A 20,211-nucleotide genomic window follows, 5' to 3' on the forward strand; every position below is an offset into this window, starting at 1 on the left:
AGTTATACAGTTTGGAGGCACCGCTGGTTTGAATCTGCACTGGAATGCATCGCAGGTTTGCTCTGGTATTAAAAATAGTCAGCGATTGACTACTGATCCTCCTGCATTCCCCAAGACCTCCATACTAGAGCTGCTCCAGTTTTACACCCATGTAAATCCAAGGTGAATCAGGAGTGTGGTGTGCAACCAAGCAGCAAACCAACAAGCGAGTCTCCACATTTCGTTGCCAGTTGCAGCAGCTGAAAACCTTACAAGCCTGACGTAAAACTTGCAACACAATTAGTGTGATTCCCGTTCCCCTAGCAGAGTCATGCCAGTGAGAGAGGAATATCAGGCTTGCCGTGTAGATAGTTCATGACAGCTGAATTTAAGGACCCTACTTCCAAGGAGGTCTAGGAGAATATTGCCAATTGACCTCCAGGGAGTAGCTCTGGGACCCGGTTTTTAAAATAATGAGCTGCAGAGCAAGGAGTGGGACGCGAGCCGTAGCGGACTCCCCACGCTTACATGACCCCGGGCAATGCCGTGGCCAAGTTCAGTGACTGCAACTTTAAAAGGAAGTCTCACTGTGGATAAAGCTCAACAACTGTGTAAAAATAAAATTAAAAAACAAAAAAATTAAATCAAGTTAAATTCACCCTAAATTGGCATTGAGGAAAAAGATCTTTGCCCAGCTTAGTAGCGTATTCCACAACACGCATTTGCAAAAACGCTATTAGGATTTTACTATAGAGGTGACCTAGAACGGCAGGACCAAATCTTCATATGGTGTGCGTAAATCAGTGCGGCGCCATTCACCTGCTGATCCACGCCATTCAAGGGCCTGGCATATGGGTACAGCTGGAAAAAAGATGCGAATAAAACTTGTGAATAAATGAAGTTGTATGTATTGGCTCCATTCAAACCGGAGGTGGAAAAACCTAAGGACTCAATAATGGAACATTATAAAGCAGCTTGAGGGTTTGTTTCCTAAGTCTGTTAATGTGCAGCTAATTACAAGTTATGGGCTGGAGGAATAAAAGAGAAAGTGAGAGAAAATATCTAATAAGTACAACAAATACATCACTTATAATCTGGGGTTGGGGGAGGGAGGGAACTGGAGTCAAAGCAAATTTGTCTCTAAAAGTCTTATTAATAGGTAGCACACAGTAGAGAATAATGGGGGAAAAAACCATGCAAAAAATTATACTGAATTTGGGGGGGAAGTCTCTAAATAGTGAATATTGTAGTGGCAGAGTTAGCTGTTGAGCCATTAGGTCTTCATGGAAATAAGAGCACTATGCAAATTAAAGAGAAGGATAGAGAGGGATATGCAAAAAAAATCTTCTATGTGCATTTGCCAATTTATTCTGCGTAGCACCTCCTGGGTTTCCAGTTTAAGCCTTTACTCAGCAAAGGCTCATAACTGCAGTGAATATTGCAAGGATCTTGTAATGGAGGTAACTATCCACCAGGGACGGAGAAGAAGTGCCTGTCAGGATGCAGTCCTGGGTCACATACTCCTTGGTATAAGCCACAGGAAGTCAATGAGGCGAGAGCAGAAGTGTTATAGGACCTTATATATTGACACAAAAATCAGACGTTCATTAGCATTATTAAGCACGCTGCCTATTTTAACAATGAACTCATTTCAGAGGATGCAATTTAATTATCCGTATTTATGCCCTCGACTTCACACACTTCATTTTGCTTGAACATGAGTTTCACCTTCTGTTTTTCATACATCTCGACCGCGTTTCACTGCAGCATCTCAACTTCCATTTGTTTAAATTTTCAGACTCTTCTGTTTGCAAATGATCACTGCAAAAAAAAAATGCGAGCTGAGTACAAATTACCACCTGTTGGACTCTGCAAAGGGTTTTAAAACAATGGCTCTTAGCCATCTCACTACCCGTGCACTCCAGGGTTGCACAGCTTTGGAATTTCTCACCTTTCCCAAAACAGAAATTAAGTATTTTTGCTATAGAAAAACCAGTTTTGGAGACAGTCCATACAAGCTTCCAGGACAGAAGGAAAAAGGTATTGCAAAGAAATAGCAATAAATTAACATTGTTGGGGAATCTCGATGTTGGGCTCAGGAAATAGGAACGATTCGTTTAGAATTGGGTGCCGTTGCGCAAGAGAGTTTATGGGGTCCTTGTAAGGCTGCATATTGCTATACTCCAACTACTCTTCTTTGATTTTTTAAGAAAAGCTCATTAGTTGTATTGAGTCAACACTGAATACTGACAGCGAAGGATCTAAGACGGCGATGCCTGCGGCCACTTTGGAGAAGTGGCGTTTTCCAATTGCTCGTAATTCAGCAGAGGATACAGCTAAGAGCATGTCACCTGCCTCTCTCATTATATTCGGGGAGGACTGCGGCTGCTCAGCAGCTCTCAGGATTGTAGGAGAGTTTTACCAACATTTCTCCCGTGCAAGAGAAACGAATCATTGAACGCGGCATTTCTTTTCACACGAGGCAAACTGTGATTCTGGTTTTCCTCTGGCAAAACACCCAGTGAGTCACCGGGAGTTTAAGTCTGGGCAAAAACAGAGCAAAGACACCATGATGAGCCCCTTTGAGCCCATCATAGAAATCAGACATGCACAAAAAACACGAACGATTGAAGTCTGGCTGGGCCTAAACTTTAAAAACCTGACTATTATGGGGGACACCGGATCATTTTACTGTGTAGGCTAAAACATTAGGCAACAAGAACGAGCATGGATGGCTGTTCATGGTAGCACCAGTGGGAATACGAACTCTGCGATAAGACGCTAAGAGACAAATGCAAAGGCCCCCGTCAGAAAGCCCCTGTGAATATAACCCGATGGCAAACTTCTTAAGTAATCCTGATCAACAGTCCTGGTCTCTGGAGAAGACCTGAGCTATTCGGAGCAACATATTACTGAACAAAAAGGAGATCTTATCATCCAAAACTAATTAAGTCCTTATTTATGTCCTTTGTTTCCCTTCAGAAGAGACCGAACCCGAGCTCCTAGCTTCCAGGAATCTCATGTGCTTGCTTCCTATAAATCATCTGAGGATCCTTATGTTACAGGATGCAAAATGACCCTAGAGACTCAAGGTCTGATGCTACAAGGGAGTCTCTCACTGAGGCCACTACTAAGGCTTGAGCAATGTCTTGCAAAGAAAAATATGAGAGAGATGGAGAGGTGCTCAGACTCTCTGGTGATAGGGGTCAAACAACAGACTAGCAGAATTCAGGCGTGGAAGTCCACGTGGCTCCGAGGCTCTTTGAGTACATGAGATCTCTGTTATTAGACCAACTAAACTTTTGTCCAACTATTCAGGTGGTCTACTAAAAGATATCACACCTACTCAAAGAACCTGGCCTGCCTTTGTCCTTTGACCAACGCGGCTACAACCAAAAACCCACGTGGCTTCGACACACTTTGGCAGCTGGTTATGTGAGAGACTAAGACAAGACAGGGTTTCCACGGTCAAGAAAAGGAGCTTTTATGGAAAACTAAATGGCTACCCAGCGCTCTTGTCTCGCCGAAACCTACTGGCAAAGCTGAGACTCTGCATTCGGATGATGAGGAAAGCCAGGATTTAATCGCTATTCGGGATTACACGGTGAGTTACAGTAGGTTTCCTTGCACAAATCCTACACCAAAATTCTGCTCGGTTTTAGCAATGACCGTGAAGTCAGCATTCGGTGTGCCCCCACATTAAACTGCTCTGCATCCCGTTGACCATGCTCCTGACCATCCACCTATGACTCATTCATTAATCAACAATCAGCCACGATGTTAAGAACAGGCCAAATCCACCGACACACAAAATGCACGGACAGCCACAGATGGGATAAAAGGTGCCTGAAATGTTATCAGCAGTAAAATATGCATTCAAAGAAACCACACGCACCACGCCGAGTGTTTCTGTGGAACTGCCAATTACTGCAACGCTTGTAATTAAGAACCAGGAAAGAACCCTACAAAAATTCAAAAACAAAACCTTGCACTATACCACATAACATACCCCAGTACACAAACTCCCACCCACAGTCCTCTAAAAATAAACCTATGTAGGAGATCCAGCACTGAAGAAAATAACTAAGTTGGATTCCAAGTATATTTAAAAAAAAAAAGCAAATAAGTAAAATCAATAATGACAGAGAGAAAAATCTTTTTAAACTTTACGGTGCAGAATTCAATTTCAACCCTTGCTCAGGCTACATTTGGGCCCTTTATTGGTTTGGCGCTATCGCATATAATTAGTTTAGCGTTGAAATAGTCCGAAAGACAGCGCCGAGTTGTTTTAAAGGAGTCTAGTCCCATATTCAAAACACAATTTACTAAACCGAAGGGCAAGTGCATTATGATTTAGCAACAGCGTGACAAAAATCCGTGATCTATCAGCATGCCGCTTCCAACGCAAGCCTAGCCTCCTGCTCCCTTACTCTTTCGATGAAATTGCAATGGTCTTTATTGTATGCAATACAATAAAGAGTTTGGCTTTTATTGTATGCAACCGGGTCCATGTCCCATTGTGAGGCTTCAAGCCGGCGTTGGTATTAATACTGAACCATGCCATCGGGGGCGAGTGGGGGGATCTTGGAAAGTTCTTGCCAGCTACTAATTGCAGAATCGAGACCATTAAAAGATATAAGTGCATCGTTTCTTAACTGGGCACTGCACGCTGCGCCAGATTTTATACAATTCACACGCACTTCTGGAGGGCGGGTGCCACCTGCCAGCCATGCTCAGGATGCTTGACCTTCGACTTCCCAGTAAACTGATCCAGCGCCCACCTGTCTGACATGAGACCCATGCAAAAGCTTTTTTTATCCATGGGTAAGCCCTGTGGTAACCCCTTTTTGCTTACCCCACAGAAACAGGCCAAGCTTTTGACCCATATACTTAGGGCTTCCACCTGCTGCTGGGTCACAGAGCTGGGCCATCCGCAACTATTTCGAGCTGGGGGGCTTGCTTTCCCAGCTAAAACGAGCTGGCCTGACAAAGGTCTCAGCAAGTCAGAAATCTACCCATTAAATGAGTCATTAAACGAAGCATTTGCCCTTTTCGGAACAGATGCAACCGTATACACAGGACGAGCCATTGCTATGGGACTGATTCGGCACCGCGGAAAGTTTCCCTCTGTCTTCAGCGAGCGCCATATCGGGCCCCGCAAGCAGCCCTCTGACCCATACACACGGAGATGGGGAGAATAGGTTTGTTTGACGGTAGAAGGTGGAGGTTTGCAATTAAAAACCACAGTAAGATTGCAAAAAGAGTGCTTTATGGGCTGCTGAAGGAGTTGTCCCTCCATCCCAGCCCGCTGGTATGTGGATGATATTCCTGCGCTGGGCTGTTGGGGGAGTCGCACACAAGTCTGGGAGCATCGGACCTGAGCAAGAGCCTATCCAAGGAGCACTGAAACTACTAGGGGGGAGGACTGCATGGTCCCTGCTTGGCACCTCCACTGCAAGGATCGTGAAAGATTCAGAGTCCACCAACACAGCATGGAGCAGGGGAAGGCAGGAGGATTGCTAGGGGAGGAAAGAGGGCTTCCCTCCCCAGAAATAAAATCACCAAGACAAAGAACCACTTTTGCTTCAAGGAAAAGCATAACCATCCTTCTGTGCTGAAGGGGATGCTGCATCCCAGGTGACGGGGCCCTTCCATACAGCTTTTACAAGCTTAGCAAGTCACTTCCTTGCTTTGCAGACTTGAAGGGGCTTTTAATGCAAAGCAGCTCATTATCGCAGTTGATGCATTCGAGCTTCGGTAAGGAGGGCGATTCACACGCGCGGAAATTGCGTAATTGGTTAGAAGCCACCTCTGTGCATCTGCCGTTTCTTTCATGTCCTTCTCCTCCCCTCCCAAGACAGGTGCTCCCCGAACCCTGGCCCTTGTTCCACCTCCTCGCCCACCCTGCTCCCCTCTCTCTTCCTGCCCGGCTGCTTTTTACGGTTCACAAAAATGCTTTGGTGGCATTCCTTCCAAAGCCGTCTGACCTTGAAGTGCGTGCAAGCTGAACTGCAGACAATACTTCGAGCCCGGTGCAGTCATTTGGGCTGAGCATTGTTTTGCCAGCGAGACGCAGAGCTCTTCTCCAAGTTTTGCACTGGTAGACAAAGCCTCGGATAGCTCCTACGACACAATTGCCGATGTTATTCCTCCCTCTAGCTTTAAGAAAGTTAGTTGGGATTGAAAGCTCAATTTCTCTAGGAAGAACGCATCTGCCAGCGATTGCAAGCAGGGAAAACTACAGAAAGCTCAGTGCTGATTTTACAATGTAGAAAAACAATCCGAGATATAAACGCTCAAGCAAAAAAAAAAACAAAAAGTTTTCTGTTTCCCCATCTCAGCTGGCAATACGCCGATAGCACAGAGCAAAATCATTTCTATCAGATGGCGTCTCGTTATTCACCACTATTATGTCACACTGATGACTTTGTAGAGGATTTTCCCCCCTCTAAATTCAATAGCAGGATTTCAGAAAGATGTTCAAACATCGAGTCCTATTGAAAAATAAAGTACAGTAACACGGCCCAGTGGCTTGAATGCAATTACCACTCCAAAGGAAACATAGGAGGAGGCTGGATGAATACCTCGTTGAGCTCGTTTGAGCCCAATTACCTCCTGCCCATGGCTGGGGACCACACTTGATGAATTTATAGGTCCCTTCTGGTCCTTCTTTCTATGATTTCTATGACCACTACATGAAACTCACTCTCTCAAGGAAGATGCCAGGTTCTCTTCTTGGATCTGAAGGTCAGGCTTGTAAATGCTGGTGGATTATCAATCTGGTCAATGAGGGATTATCAATCCAGCATGTAACACCAAATTTGTCAATGCTGGTGGATTATCCATCTGGTCATTACTGGATTATCGATCCAGCATGTAATATAAGAGGTAAAAGACAATGCCTAACCAAAAAGCTTATTTCCTCCCTGTCCAACATAAAAACCTACTTTAAAGGGGACAGAAAATATCTCCAGATTCATTGACTGCTTACATATAGGGCTGTGGGGATGGCATTCTTAAAGCAGTTCATTAATTGTTGTTTTTTTTATATGGCATCACTCTCTACCCCTCATATTTACTTGCCCAAATCAAAGAAACAGTTACTTGGTTTTCACTCATCTCTATTCTAGTTTCATATCTGCAAGGCCCACTGCTCCTCTCACCCAGGTGCCTGTCAGAAATATGTCCACCAAAGTCACCTTGCCTGCTGAGAAGCAACTTTAAAAGAGAGGAGAGTCCCAGCCATAAAGTTTGCAGGGTTGCTCGACAAGCCTCTCCCTATAATGGATTGCAGAAGCATTTGGAAAGGTCCGAGCCAGCGTCCGAGCTGGCAGGGCTAAGGAAAACAGTGATCTCAGATGCTCACTGGTTTCTTTGGTTAAAGCAAACTAAATCAATAATCACCATATTAATAAATAACGCTTCTAATAGCAATGGCAGGATATAGGCAGCCAACTCCTGGCAGGTACAAAGGAGGTGGAAAAGCATTAATTATCTGCACAATGTCAGCGTGACTTAACTGACACGTTTACATGTGCAATAAAGCTACAAGCTCGGTTCCTGAGGATCATCAAGAGAGACTGACAACGCTTTGCTTTCACAAAAGGCTTCCTCCCGCATGTTTTTGTCGCTGAAATTCAATTTTCTAGTTGTCACAACTGCAAGGAACAGGTTGCTTTAAAAAACATAAAAAAATTGGAAGGAAAAAAAAAAAAAGCATGGAGGGTACCAAGGGGAAGGGGCAGAGCTGGAGGGATTTAACTGCTTTCCCCCTCTCAGAGCCAAAGGGAATACGACTCAGACCCAAACCTTCGGTCCCCAGCACAAAGGGGCAAGCATCAGCCCAGCCTCGCACAACCAGTTCAAATCCAACACGACATAACACACACGCACACTCAGGCGGCCCGAGCTCTCGCCTATAAACAGGTCAAGGCTTCTGGCTGGTCCCAAACACCCCACCGCTTTCAAAATAAATAAGGAGGGAGGGATTAGGGGGGGCCTTTAAACTTTCCTCTTTTCCACCCCTCTGCCAAATGAGCGAAAGTTGAAGGGACTCGGATTTTCTTGCATCTTTCTGCAGGTCCCTCTCCCCTCCCTCCAGGATGCTCTGGAGGATGCACGAGGCTTATGTTCATTTATTCTACCCCCTCCACCTTAATTCAGCATTACGAGGGGTTTCTTGATGTGATGCACGCCTTGGGAAGAACCTGCCCCTGCCACATTCGGTAGGACGCACACAGCTCAGCTCTTTGTGTTTTAGTGCAGCATGAGAGGCTCCCAACGCCGGTGCTCCTGGCTCCCAGCTCCGGGAACCTGCTTGCCCCACACCAAACTCAGGACAGTTTCAGGCTGGGCAAAGGGACCTGCTCTCTGGCCCGGCCTCCTGATCTCTGGAGCCCCTTGGAGAGCTGCAGCCTGCCCTGCTCCGCTGCAGGCCTGACTTCAAGGGGCAGCAAGGGGGGACCCTCACCCAGCCAAGCCTTGCCCTCACCCAGCCAAGCCTTGCTCTCTCCACCAGCAACGGGGGGACGTTCACCCAGCCAAGCCTTGCTCTCTCCAACAGCAAGGGGGGACGTTCACCCAGCCAAGCCTTGCTCTCTCCAACAGCAAGGGGGGGACCCTCACCCAGCCAAGCCTTGCTCTCTCCACCAGCAAAGGGGGGACATTCACCCAGCCAAGCCTTGCTCTCTCCAACAGCAAGGGGGGACCCTCACCCAGCCAAGCCTTGCTCTCTCCACCAGCAAAGGGGGGACGTTCACCCAGCCAAGCCTTGCTCTCTCCACCAGCAAAGGGGGGACGTTCACCCAGCCAAGCCTTGCTCTCCCCACCAGCAAAGGGGGGACGTTCACTTAGCCAAGCCTTGCTCTCTCCACCAGCAAAGGGGGGACCCTCACCCAGCCAAGCCTTGCTCTCTCCACCAGCAAAGGGGGGACGTTCACCCAGCCAAGCCTTGCTCTCTCCACCAGCAAAGGGGGGACGTTCACCCAGCCAAGCCTTGCTCTCCCCACCAGCAAAGGGGGGACGTTCACCTAGCCAAGCCTTGCTCTCTCCACCAGCAAAGGGGGGACGTTCACCCAGCCAAGCCTTGCTCTCTCCACCAGCAAGGGGGGGACGTTCACCTAGCCAAGCCTTGCCCTCACCCAGCAAAGCCTTGCTCTCCCCACCAGCAAGGGGGGACCCTCACCCAGCCAAGCCTTGCTCTCCCCACCAGCAAGGGGGGACCCTCACCCAGCCAAGCCTTGCTCTCTGCACCAGCAAGGGGGGACCCTCACCCAGCCAAGCCTTGCTCTCCCCACCAGCAAGGGGGGACCCTCACCCAGCCAAGCCTTGCCCTCACCCAGCAAAGCCTTGCTCTCTCCACCAGCAAAGGGGGAACTCTCACCCAGCCAAGCTTTGCTCTCTCCACCAGCAAGGTGGGACCCTAACCCAGCCAAACCTTGCTCTCTCCACCAGCAAGGGGAGACCCTCACCCAGCCAAGCCTTGCTCTCTCCGCCAGCCCCCCACGATGGGGGTTTCACCTGCTTAGGGGCCGAGTGGGGAGAAGGACCAAGGGGCAGCATCCCGGGGGGGAGTGAGGGAAAGGATATGGGTTACAGACCAGTTTGAGGCACCAGCTGCGCGGCCGGGTGGTTTGCTTGAGGCAGAAGAAGACGGTGGGCGCCAGTGCCGGGTAAGGGACCTGTTCCTCCTCCTCTGAGCCCAACTCCCGAGCCGGATCCCGGGTGGGGGAGCCCCCCGAGCCCAGGCTGCCCTGGATCGACTTGCAGGCGCTGAGAGCATCCTCGTCCTCCCCGGGCCGGGGCGCCTGGCTGGGGAGGGAGGCTATGGGCACCCGCACCTCCTCGCTCGCCGGCGGCTGGAAGGGCTCTCTCCTCTCGCCATCAGTCATGATAGCAGCCGGGACCTGCGGGGCCAGCAGCAGGGGGGACAAGGTCACTCGGGGCGGGGTGGAGGAGGCGGAAGAAGGGGACCCACGGAGAAGGGGAGGCAGGAGCCGGAGGGGGAGAGGAGAGGAGGGGAAGGGGAGGAGGGCTCCCACCTGGACAGCAGAACAAAGGGGGGACACCAAGTCCGTGCCACCCCCTCGCATGGGGGCGAGAGGCGCCTGCCCCCCACCTCCCGAGGGCTGGGGGCTCGGCACTAAGCCCTGCCTGGCGCCAGCAAGTTTGCCGAGGGATGCGGGAGGAGCAGCGCAATCCGGGGCAGGGGGCAGCTGGATGCAGGGATGGATGGATGGATGGATGGATGGATGGATGGTGGGGGTTGTCCCTTGCTAGGAGGGAGGGAGGGGAGGGAAGGGGCGTCTCACCTCGGTGTGTCGGACCGCGGGCTTCCCACACGCATAGCCGCGCCCTGCGGTTCACACGCGCCCCGGCGCGCGAGGGCAGGCGCCGCCGGGCTCAGTCCCCCGGGCCGGGGCAGCCCAGCCTCGCCCGTGCGAGCAGGAAACTTCGCGGAGCCGGGGGAGGAGACTGGCGGCGGGGGGCGGGATCCCGGCGGGCAGGGGGGCTCCGCGCCCGGGGCACCGCTCCGCACCGCACCGCGCCGGGATGCTGCGGCCGCCCCTCCCCGGCTCTTTGTTCCCGGCGCACGTGGAGGGACCGCCCCGCCGGGCAGCGCGGACCGAGCGCGCTCGCATCCCGCCGGGGCACGGGCCGCGCGCGCGTGCAAGGGCTGTACACGCATGTGTGTATGCGCGTGCGGGGGAGGGGGGTGCAAGGACGGTGTGTTTGCATACGCAAGGGCCGTGTGTGCATGGGTGTGGGTGTGTGTGTGTGTGTGTGGAGGGGGGTGTGGGTGTGTCCGCAAGCACCGTGTGTCCAAGGACTTTGTGCATGAGTGTGTGCAAGCGCACGTGTGTCAGGACCGTGTGTGTGCGTGCATGTGGGGGAGTGCAAGGGATGTGTGTGCATCTGTGTTTGCAAGAAGTGTGTGTGTAGGGGGGGTAAGGACTGTGTGTGTGTGTGTGTGTGTGTGTGTGGCGGGGGGGTAAGGACTGCGTAGGGGTGCCAGCTCCATATGGGGGTATGTATGTGTGCAAGGACTGTGTGTGTGCCTGTATGTGCAAGGACTGTGTGATTGTGCAAGGACTGTGGGTGTGCATGTATGTGCAAAGATTGTGGGGGGGGTGCAAGCTTCATGTGTGGGTGTGTGTGTGTGTGCAAGGACTGCGGCTATGGAGACAGAAACTCCCCTTTGTCTAGGCAGAGTGTGTGTGTGTGCGTGTGCACGCATGTGGCGGGGTCAGTCGGTCATGTCAGGCTTTTAATCAGTGTGTGTGCGAGGAGGCTTTTTTATTTAACCAGCTTCAGTGCACAGTTAATGCTCGGGGATGCTTGGACAAAGGGGAGCGAGGGACTGAAAGAGAGAGAGAGGTCCTGCTTCGAGCAGGGGGCTGGACTAGATCTCCCGAGATCCCTTCCTCCTCCCCTCATCTTCTGTGGTGCTATGAGTGTGTGTGTGTGTGTGTGGACTATATGCTTATTTCTGTAATGGTATGGGCTGGAGTGTACACACACACACACACACACTAGGACACATATGCAAGGGGGAGGTTTTTTATATATATGTATGTATGTATGTATGTATGTACAATCATCCCTCAGCATGTGTATATGTATATATATACATAAAGTCTACACACATACATGCCAGTTTGTATAAGCATCCCAATGTGTGCATGCGTGTATATATATATAGATATACATACATGTGTGTATATACACACACACACACATATATATGTGTGTGTGTAATTCCCCATTCTTTAAGCATATATACACACATACACACACACATATAAATATCTACATGGACCTTCTAAATGTGTGTGTACATATATACACATACATGTGTTATACATGTGTGCTTTTATACATACATATACATACACATATATGTATATGTATGTATGTGTGTATACACATACACACTGCATTGCTTATACAAGCTAGTGTCTGTGTGTATTTATAGACCATACATGCACATTGAGATGCATATACAAACTGGTGTGTGCGAGTGTGCGTGCGCACGCGTAGACTTGATGCTTAAAGAAAGGGGAGTTTTTCTTTAAGCATCCCAGTGCATTAACTGTGCAATGAAGCAGGTTAAAAAGAAGAAGCCTTCACGACTGATTAAAAGCCTGACGTGACTGAATAGATACATGGCCCCCCCCGGGGAATTCTTTGCAATTTGCATCCATATACATATATACACACATACATATACATATGTGTGTATATGCACACACATACATATATATGTATGTGTGTATACATACATACACATACATACATATACATACACACATACATACACATATATACATACATATACACATACATGTACATATACATACACACATATACATACATATATACACATACATACATACACACACACACATACAGGACTGCAAAGAATTCCCAGGGGAGGCCTTTCAAGCTCCCTTCGCTCAGGGGGTATTCATTCACCCAGTTTTCCTTTAAAAAACCCCAAACATCCATACACTGTCGTGCAAAGTCTGGGCATGTTCATAAATAACGGGACGCTCTTAAATTGCAGCGCTTTTAGCTGAGGAGCTAATCTTCTCCAGGCGCTTAGCTTGGAGGGATCAGAATAAACAGATAATAGAAAGTTGTTACAGGCACCGTTCCCTTCTACTCGGCTTTTAGGAAGTTTTATTCTTTTGACTGATTTCAAATGCTAAGAATAATATGCAGATGTAGTAGAAGGGAAGTGTGGGGGGGTGGAGATCTTAGCCAGATACATTCCCTTCCACTGGAATCTTTCAAAGGATGAGTTCATTATATTCCAGCACATTCAATTTGCAAATTCAGTTCCCTGTGCTATTCTTCGTGGTTAATAACTGGGAATTGATTGAAAAGGGAAGTCAGGCAGCTTTCAAAGCAGAAAGAGCCCAGTCGACTGGGGATGGCCAGAAGATGGGTTAACACACTCGTCCTTTCAATGGCCCTTTTATTAGATGCTCGTAGGTTGTGATTAACAGCATGTGGCGATTTGATTGTTGAACAAACAATGTCTCTGGCATAAAGGACGCAGCCTGTGAAAGGAACACGAACTCTGCAAGGAAGAGATTGTGCTTGGAGTTTCCAGGCATTTATACAAGCTAATTAGGGCAAATAATAAATTACAGCGTCAAATGGGAGATTTGTATTTGATTTGGGTGCCGCTAGCCTCAAGCAAATTATCTTCCTATTGTAAATTATCATGTGCAGGAAAATGACCTTTACCGGAGCAAAAGAGTTTTACTAAATTCTAGAGGAAATATGGAGAAATAAAGAGCAACGTAAAGAGGTTGAATCGCATTAGCCCTCCTTGACAGTCTCCCAGAGGAAAACCTTTTCCATTTAATGGACTGCTTTCTTTTTTTTAAAAGTTCATTTCACAGGAAAGCACGATGCCAGCTCCAACAACTAACAAATCCATCTTCAGAGGTATTCCCCTACCAGCTGTCCACAGAGCAAACAGCTTTCCCTGTCCTTTGCAAGGGGGAAACTACGTATAAGATCAGCTCTGTTACAGATCCTTTCCAAATCGTTTCCATAGCCAGACAGAGCATGCTTAGTTTGACATTTGAAAGGTCTGAACCTGTTGCCTAATGGAAAAAATGTAAAGCCGGGAGATGTGTTAATAAACTCTATCTGCCAATAGCATCTGAGAATAATAATTAATTTATATCCAGACCATTTGGACAACCCTAATCCTGGACCCAACAAGATTTTTCACTGGGCGCGTCTACACGTGCACATTTACTGGGCAGTAACTGAAATGACTGCACGGTAACCAAAAATTACTGCTCAGTATGGGCACACGTCTACACGTGCATGCCTATACCATGCAGTAAACATGGTGACTTACGCCAACTTGAGCATAAATTTGATGTCTGCATCATGCAGATCTCAAATTTACGCCGGATTAGTTACTGCGCAGTAACATGCGTGTAGACGCCTTACTGTGCAGTAACACTGTGACACGGACTGACTCGGGACTAGCTTTAGTCCCAAGTCAGACCACACACAGCGTTAATGTGCTTTAATGCTTGCAGGTGTAAACACCGGTTTCTTTCCACGTATTGTGCAGTAACTTACTGCGCAGAAAATTTAATGTGACATAAATGCACATGTAGATGAGCCCACCGTGACTCAAAATACTTTTCCACCAAAAGAAAGTAACCTTTCAGCAATTACTGACTAACCCTGACCCATTTTGTTTCCCCCGCCAGCCTTCTCGGTCTAATCTACACATCGTTATAAGAAAAAGTAGGCCAAATTCCTCCCTCATTTACTCTGGATATACTCCCCGTGACATCCTGGACTACACCGAGGTTACTCTGGAGTTGCATCAGAGGCACTGCCTGCAGAATCTGGCCTGCCAGTGGAGGTTAGCGATCGATACTGAATCTAGGCTACACAAGTATAAAATGAATGGGCACTTGGCTTGCAATATCATAGCTGAACTAATGAGATGTGTAATGCTCTTAGCCGGCCTTAATAAATCGGCACACGTCAGCATCACTCGGGTGAATTTCAGGCTGCGTGCAACGCGCTGGGAGGCTGGAAGACATGTACACTACCACCAGCAGGAAGGCATCCATGCGAAAGTAGTATTATAGGAAGAGAAAATGTCAGCCGATTCTGTCCTTGCTGGTGTCTGAGATGCATGAATGTCAAGAAGATAGTGACACCCGGCTCCACCATGTGGAAAATAAGCCATCTCCAGAAAACAAAGCAGTCAGCACTTGATACAGTTATCAGCCAAAAAAAGACTTGGGGCTAGCAGTTTTGACCATGGAGCTCTGTTAAGGTCAGTGGTAGTATGCAGATTTGTCACTGCTGATTTTCCAGCCTTCTCTTCCTATATTAGCACCCTGCATGTGGGTTAAGGACATTTAACTTCACCTCTTGCAATACGCTTTAATGACTTGGATTGAAATAGCTTGCCCAGTGCTATATTTTTTTCTTTTTAAAGACACAGGGGAACCGTACAACAGGACTGTCGGTTGGCTCTAGTGTTTCATTCTCCTACTCTGAATGTATACAGTGCCTTGCATCCCACGGTATTGCACCTCCCATTGACCCTGCAGATTTTTTAAGGAATAAGAAGTTACTCCCATTTTGCAGATTGCTAAACTAAGTGACAGAAGGCTGGTGGCTGCTTGGAACAGTGTTAGTTTAAAATAGGACTGATTCAAAAGGAGTTACGCTGCTGTAACTCAGCCAGGCACGGAGGGATGAAAATGGACTTCTTCAAAGTTATGTGCTGGCGTGGATGGTGCCTGTGCGTGACTTCTTTTACTGTGGAGAAGCTGCTGCACATCGGTTTCCACGTGGCCTTTGACGGGACAGGACCTTGATCCAACGGCAAGGAGATCTCGTTCTGCTGCAGCCTTCATCTGCCTTCGCAGCCGTTGAGATTTTAACTTCTTCCTCCTCCTGCTCTGCCACTGCAGACCCATATGTGGGTGACTGGCGCCTCTTGAGTCTGGGGGGACACCAGAGCGCCGGCCAGGGGGGTGGTCTTCCAGCAGCCGATTGCCGACCGGGGCGGGTGTCCCACAGTGGCCAATCGCCGAGCCAGCGGCGAAACTAGAAGTGCACTTCTGGTTTCATGGTGGCACTTCCAGGGGGTGCACAGCCCATCTCAAGGGGTGCACATGCACCCAAAGGCACTCACCAATGGACCCGTAGCCAGGCAGGCTTATTATAGTGGCGACCTGTACTTGCCACATCACAGCGCCGTCAAAGGATATGCGTGGCTGTTCAGGAGGGAAACCATTGCCATCTGCTGTCCTCACCACATCCTTCTTCAAAGTGATGCACAAGTTGGGAAGGGAGCCAGGCACCTTGACCCTCAGTCTCTTGCTCCCAGTACACCCCCATCTGTCTTCTACTTTCTAGAGCAATTAAAAAAAAAAAGGCTTTTCTTATATCTATCGAATGCGCTGGGTTTGCAGTCTAATGCAGATTGTTCTGTTAGGTGAATCCCAGATAATAAGCCATGCAGCGTTTGAGTTTCATGTCTTATTTTTGCAATGTACATGATTAACCGATTCTTCTAGCAAGGGGCAGCTGGAAGAAAAAAAGTCCAACATAAAAAAAAAATCCTTAGACCAGCATGGCTACAACCAACACCCCATTAAACAAAATCTGCATGTGAAGGGGGTTGATACTACAATGTTCCTGAGGCTAAGATGAGATCATTAGGTCATTCCCAGAGTTGGAAAGCTTCTGTATATTTGTATGCCTTTGAAGCTGGCTTTATATATATGTATATACAAAGTCTGATAGAAGGTGCTGAATACTTTATGGATTTTTTTTTTTACTGGATCTAATTCTAGCTGACTCAAATCTGGGGTTTTTTGATTGCAAAAAAACCTTCAAACAAGGAACAATCTAGCTAATAGCGCTCGCATAAATCATTCTCAAAATAATGAGTATCTGTGGAGTGAATTCATTTAGCTAAATAGATGGAGGACCACTTTAAAGTTATTTAGAAAGATTAACAAAAGAGAAGGGAAATGAAAAACAGATAATAAATTGACGAGAGAAGGGAAAATTATATTAGAAACAATGAATTTGTAATAAATTCAAAACGTTAAGAAGAGTTTTTCAAAAAAAAAAAAAAGGGAAAAAAAAAGGAGATTGGCAACATGATAACTTGGCAGCCCTGCTGCTAAAGTGTATTTTTAATTAAGTGACACAGGATGCTGGGATGCATTTTAAAATAGACACATAGGTCCCTTGCAGAAATAACGCCTTTACTTTTATGACATTCATGTCTCAAATTCTCCGATAGTCTTGTCATTTCCTCCGTACAAGAAAACAGTTATCTGCTCGGGGAGATTTCTTCATTAAGCGCATGGGCTCTGCCTTCATAAACAACTCGGTGATCACTTCCGCGAGCTAAATTACACGCCACTCGGGGAATAAGAGGAACATTGCTTCTCCTATCATAATCCATGCAAACCTCCTCCAGATCGGAGGGGCGGGATTAGGATCTTTTCTATAGTGCTCTGACCGGGTTTGGCAAATGGTGGAGAGCTAAGAGTATAGCCCCTCCTAAAGCAAACTGACTTTCTCCCTCTTTGAGGCACTAGCGCAGAAGAGTGAGCAGTAAATTGAAACTCGTGTAACAGTGGTTTGCAAGGAGCCCGTCTCACTGCAGCTCCCCGCTCGCCTGGGCCCAATCATTAGCGGGCGAATCTGCTTCTGAAGGACTCCGAGGCCCTGACCTCTAGCCTCTTTGAAGGATTTCATCCTAGTTCAGCTTCAAATGTTTGATTGGGAGGGCATCATTCAGTTCCTGGCCCAATTAACTTAGCGGCTCGCTCAAAGGTCCCCTTTGAGCACGGCTCCTTCAGCATAGGCCCAGCATTTGGGATACAGAGGATGTCACGCTAATGTTGTCACCGGCTTGCCCGTCCTCTTTACACGGGCAGATTAGGGGATATAGCCCAGAGGAGTGTGCCCCATCCAGGACTCCCGGTGACTTCAGCATGAGTTATGTCAGGCCTGGGCGCCTGCAAGCCTGGAGGCAGAAGCAAATGAACCGGCTTTTTCCTCTGGAGTCTCTTGCCCCTTTCCTCCCAACTTTCCATCCCTTCTCTCTCTCTCTGTTCCCTTCCTCCATTTTCCCCTCCACAATCTTTTCTTGCCCTTTCCCCTCTTATTTCAGTATAATTTTCTGTCCCTATGCCCCTCCTTCCCGCTGCTCCTTCAGCTTTCTATTTAAAGTCTCGCAGCCACAAGGTGCCTGCTGCTCCTCTAAACGTCCTGCTGAGAAGCTCTGCAAATGTATTGGGTTGTCCCGATGCTCTGTTGGTATCTCGTAGTCATAATAACAGCTCTCTATCTGCAGTCCATTGGTAGCAGTAGACACCCGCTGCCTTTCCTGGCTTAGAGCATTTTCATGAGTAATTTTTTCCACCCCACTATGTTTCAGACTAGTTTCAATGCCCTTATGGAGCAACCTTTAGATTTTCAGACACTTGATACTGCAGGGACTGGTGGTGAAGCTGGCTTTGAGACCCTATGTGTGGACACGGGGCCTGCACAAAAAATGCCGGCACCTTAATTCCTAGCTAGTCTGTACATGATTGAACATATGCGATGCAGTAGTGTAACAGTGATATTATAGCCCAGAAAATAGGTGAGACGCAAGGATGCTGTAGGCTGATGTCCTTTATTGGACTCGCTGTATAGTTGGGATAAAGTTAGGTAAGCTTTCGAATGCAGTGTGGTGCCTTCAAAAGCTTGTCTAACTTTATCTCAGCTACATAGTTTGTCCCATAAAAGATATCACCCTAAGAAATCCTTTCCTCTCAACAAGACCTCAGGCATAAGAAATTCGGAGAGGAGTTTATATCACTATTTAAGCTTCCTAGCCTATGGATGGATTTCATTTTTCAGTGAGCGTTTCTACGTGTGCATTTATGCTGACTTAAATTTCCCATACAGTAAGTTACTATGCAGTAAGTGGGAATAGGCCGGCATCTACACCTGCAGGCGTTAAACCACATTAACACTGCATGTGGTCTGAGTTGGGACTAAAGTAAGTCCCAAGTTAGTCCACACACACAGTGTTACTGCACAGCAAGGCATCTACATGTGCCTTACTGCGCAGTAACTAATCAGGCGTAAATCTGAGATCTGCATGATGCAGATATCAAATTTATGCTCCAGTCGGCATAAGTTGCCATATTTACTATGCAGGATGGACATGCATGTGTAGACGTGTGCCCATATTGTGCAGTAATTTTGCTTAATGTGCAATAATGCTTGGATGCTTAACTTGCTGGTGTGATCTGACCCCAGCTGGGGGTGCCGGGGTGATCTGACCCTTTGGGCAGGGGGCTGGACCCGATGATCTTGCAAGGCCCCTTCCAGCCGTAATGTCTATATCTATAAATGTGTATGTGTAGATGCACCCAGTCACTGGCATTTTACAGCCACATTCAGAGGCCTTTCTTCAAGACCACAATCCACCCGTAACAGAAAGGATGTGTTTGCCTTCTTCTCATTTGAAAGTGTAACATTTGAAATGTGTCAGTTTGAGCACGTGTATTTCAAGCCCACAAGTTCGGGACGGGCCTCGCTTTCCTCCTCCTCCTTGCTTTTATGATTTATTTACTTCTCATATCATGTTTAGACTTGCTAAATATAAAAACTGTCCAAAATAAATGGTAAAAATATTCAAGCCTTTGGGGGAAAATATATTTCTCAGCTCCGCGTTCTCATGCTTTATGGTTTTAGCACATACTGTAAATAAATATTTCTGCAATAAATATTTGTTAAAAATAATTTCCGTATGCATTTAGCATTCCCCAATAAATACTACGTAAAGAGTGTCGGAGATTGAAATCATCTGTTTCGCCACCGAGCAGGTTGACTGTGGGTAGGGACAAGTTTCCCAGGACTGCTTCTGATCACGGCTCCACAGCCTGCGGAGACCACCCATGTCCTACCCCATCATTGGCTTGGCTGGTGAGCATGTCAGCTGGATGGCTGAGTGGTTTTTTTACCTTGTTGTTGGCAGCTGCCCACAGGGATTGTGAGTATTCATATTGTGGGAACGCTTATGAATCCCAGTTCTTGACTGCGACCTCATGATGCTGGGCACTGTACAAACACACGCAAGAGTCCCTCCCCCAGCAGCTCACAATCAAAGCCCCATCTGCTTCTTTCTTACTGGGCAAAGAGCTGTCAAAAGGTCACAGCTCTCTCATGCTGCTAATTCATGCTCCATTCTCATGGGCAACTTCAATGAAAAGGGTGCATCTACACAGCCAAATGTGGCAATATGTATTCGAGCGGATCAAAGTGCAAAGGGTTGTGATGTTAAGAAAACGTTGGCCTGTTTAATTTTTGTTGAGACTTTCACATCTTTAATTCCCTCTTCAGGAAGGAAACTAAAAAGCATGGGCTTCAGTCCCAGTGAAGACAATGCTCAAATGCTCTTTTACCTATTTAGGTGGCTGCAGGGTTAGGGTCTTAGTTTTTATGTTGGCCTACAACTTCATGAAGACGGTGATACCACAAGCCTGTTCCAGTGCTTTATTACCCTCTTAGGTAAAACTTTCTCATGAGGAGGGTGGTGAAGCACAGGAAAAGGTTACCCAGAGAGGTGGTGGAGTCTCCATCCTTGGAGGTTTTTAAGGCTTGGCCCAACAAAGCATTGGTTGGGATGATGTAGTTGGGGATGGCCTTGGT

At 47.6% G+C, this 20,211-nt stretch overlaps 1 protein-coding gene and 1 long non-coding RNA gene across 3 annotated transcripts; one reads left to right on the top strand and one right to left on the bottom strand.

The window, feature by feature from the left end:
* Positions 1-1,625: 1,625 nt before the first annotated feature.
* Positions 1,626-10,605, bottom strand: LOC132244625 (voltage-dependent T-type calcium channel subunit alpha-1H-like). Of its 2 annotated transcripts, XM_059716436.1 has the most exons (3): positions 10,020-10,209; positions 9,579-9,884; positions 1,626-1,800 (listed from the first exon to the last, which is right to left on the bottom strand). In XM_059716436.1, the coding sequence occupies exons 1-3, from the start codon at positions 10,068-10,070 to the stop codon at positions 1,798-1,800; spliced, it is 360 nt and encodes a 119-aa protein (XP_059572419.1). In that variant the 5' UTR covers positions 10,071-10,209; the 3' UTR covers positions 1,626-1,797. The 2 variants fall into 2 exon arrangements, 1 of the variants encoding a protein (XP_059572419.1); XR_009456295.1 differs by lacking the exons at positions 1,626-1,800; positions 10,020-10,209 and adding an exon at positions 10,290-10,605 and having other exon boundaries at positions 9,639-9,884.
* On the top strand, positions 9,571-19,349 carry LOC109284880 (uncharacterized). Its single transcript, XR_002092481.2, has 2 exons — positions 9,571-9,650; positions 14,226-19,349. It is a non-coding gene; the product is annotated as an uncharacterized LOC109284880 (long non-coding RNA).
* The last annotated feature ends 862 nt before the right edge of the window (positions 19,350-20,211 follow it).

The sequence above is a fragment of the Alligator mississippiensis genome, chromosome 13 (assembly GCF_030867095.1).
Source record: "Alligator mississippiensis isolate rAllMis1 chromosome 13, rAllMis1, whole genome shotgun sequence".
Taxonomy (NCBI): domain Eukaryota; kingdom Metazoa; phylum Chordata; order Crocodylia; family Alligatoridae; genus Alligator; species Alligator mississippiensis.

Excerpts from the sequence above, each read along its gene's own strand:
- LOC132244625 (XM_059716436.1), bottom strand. The coding sequence starts at position 10,070 with ATGCGAGGGGGTGGCACGGACTTGGTGTCCCCCCTTTGTTCTGCTGTC. Across the intron at positions 9,885-10,019 it reads CCCTTTGTTCTGCTGTCCAG|GTCCCGGCTGCTATCATGAC; the intron begins GTGGGAGCCCTC and ends CTGGCCCCGCAG.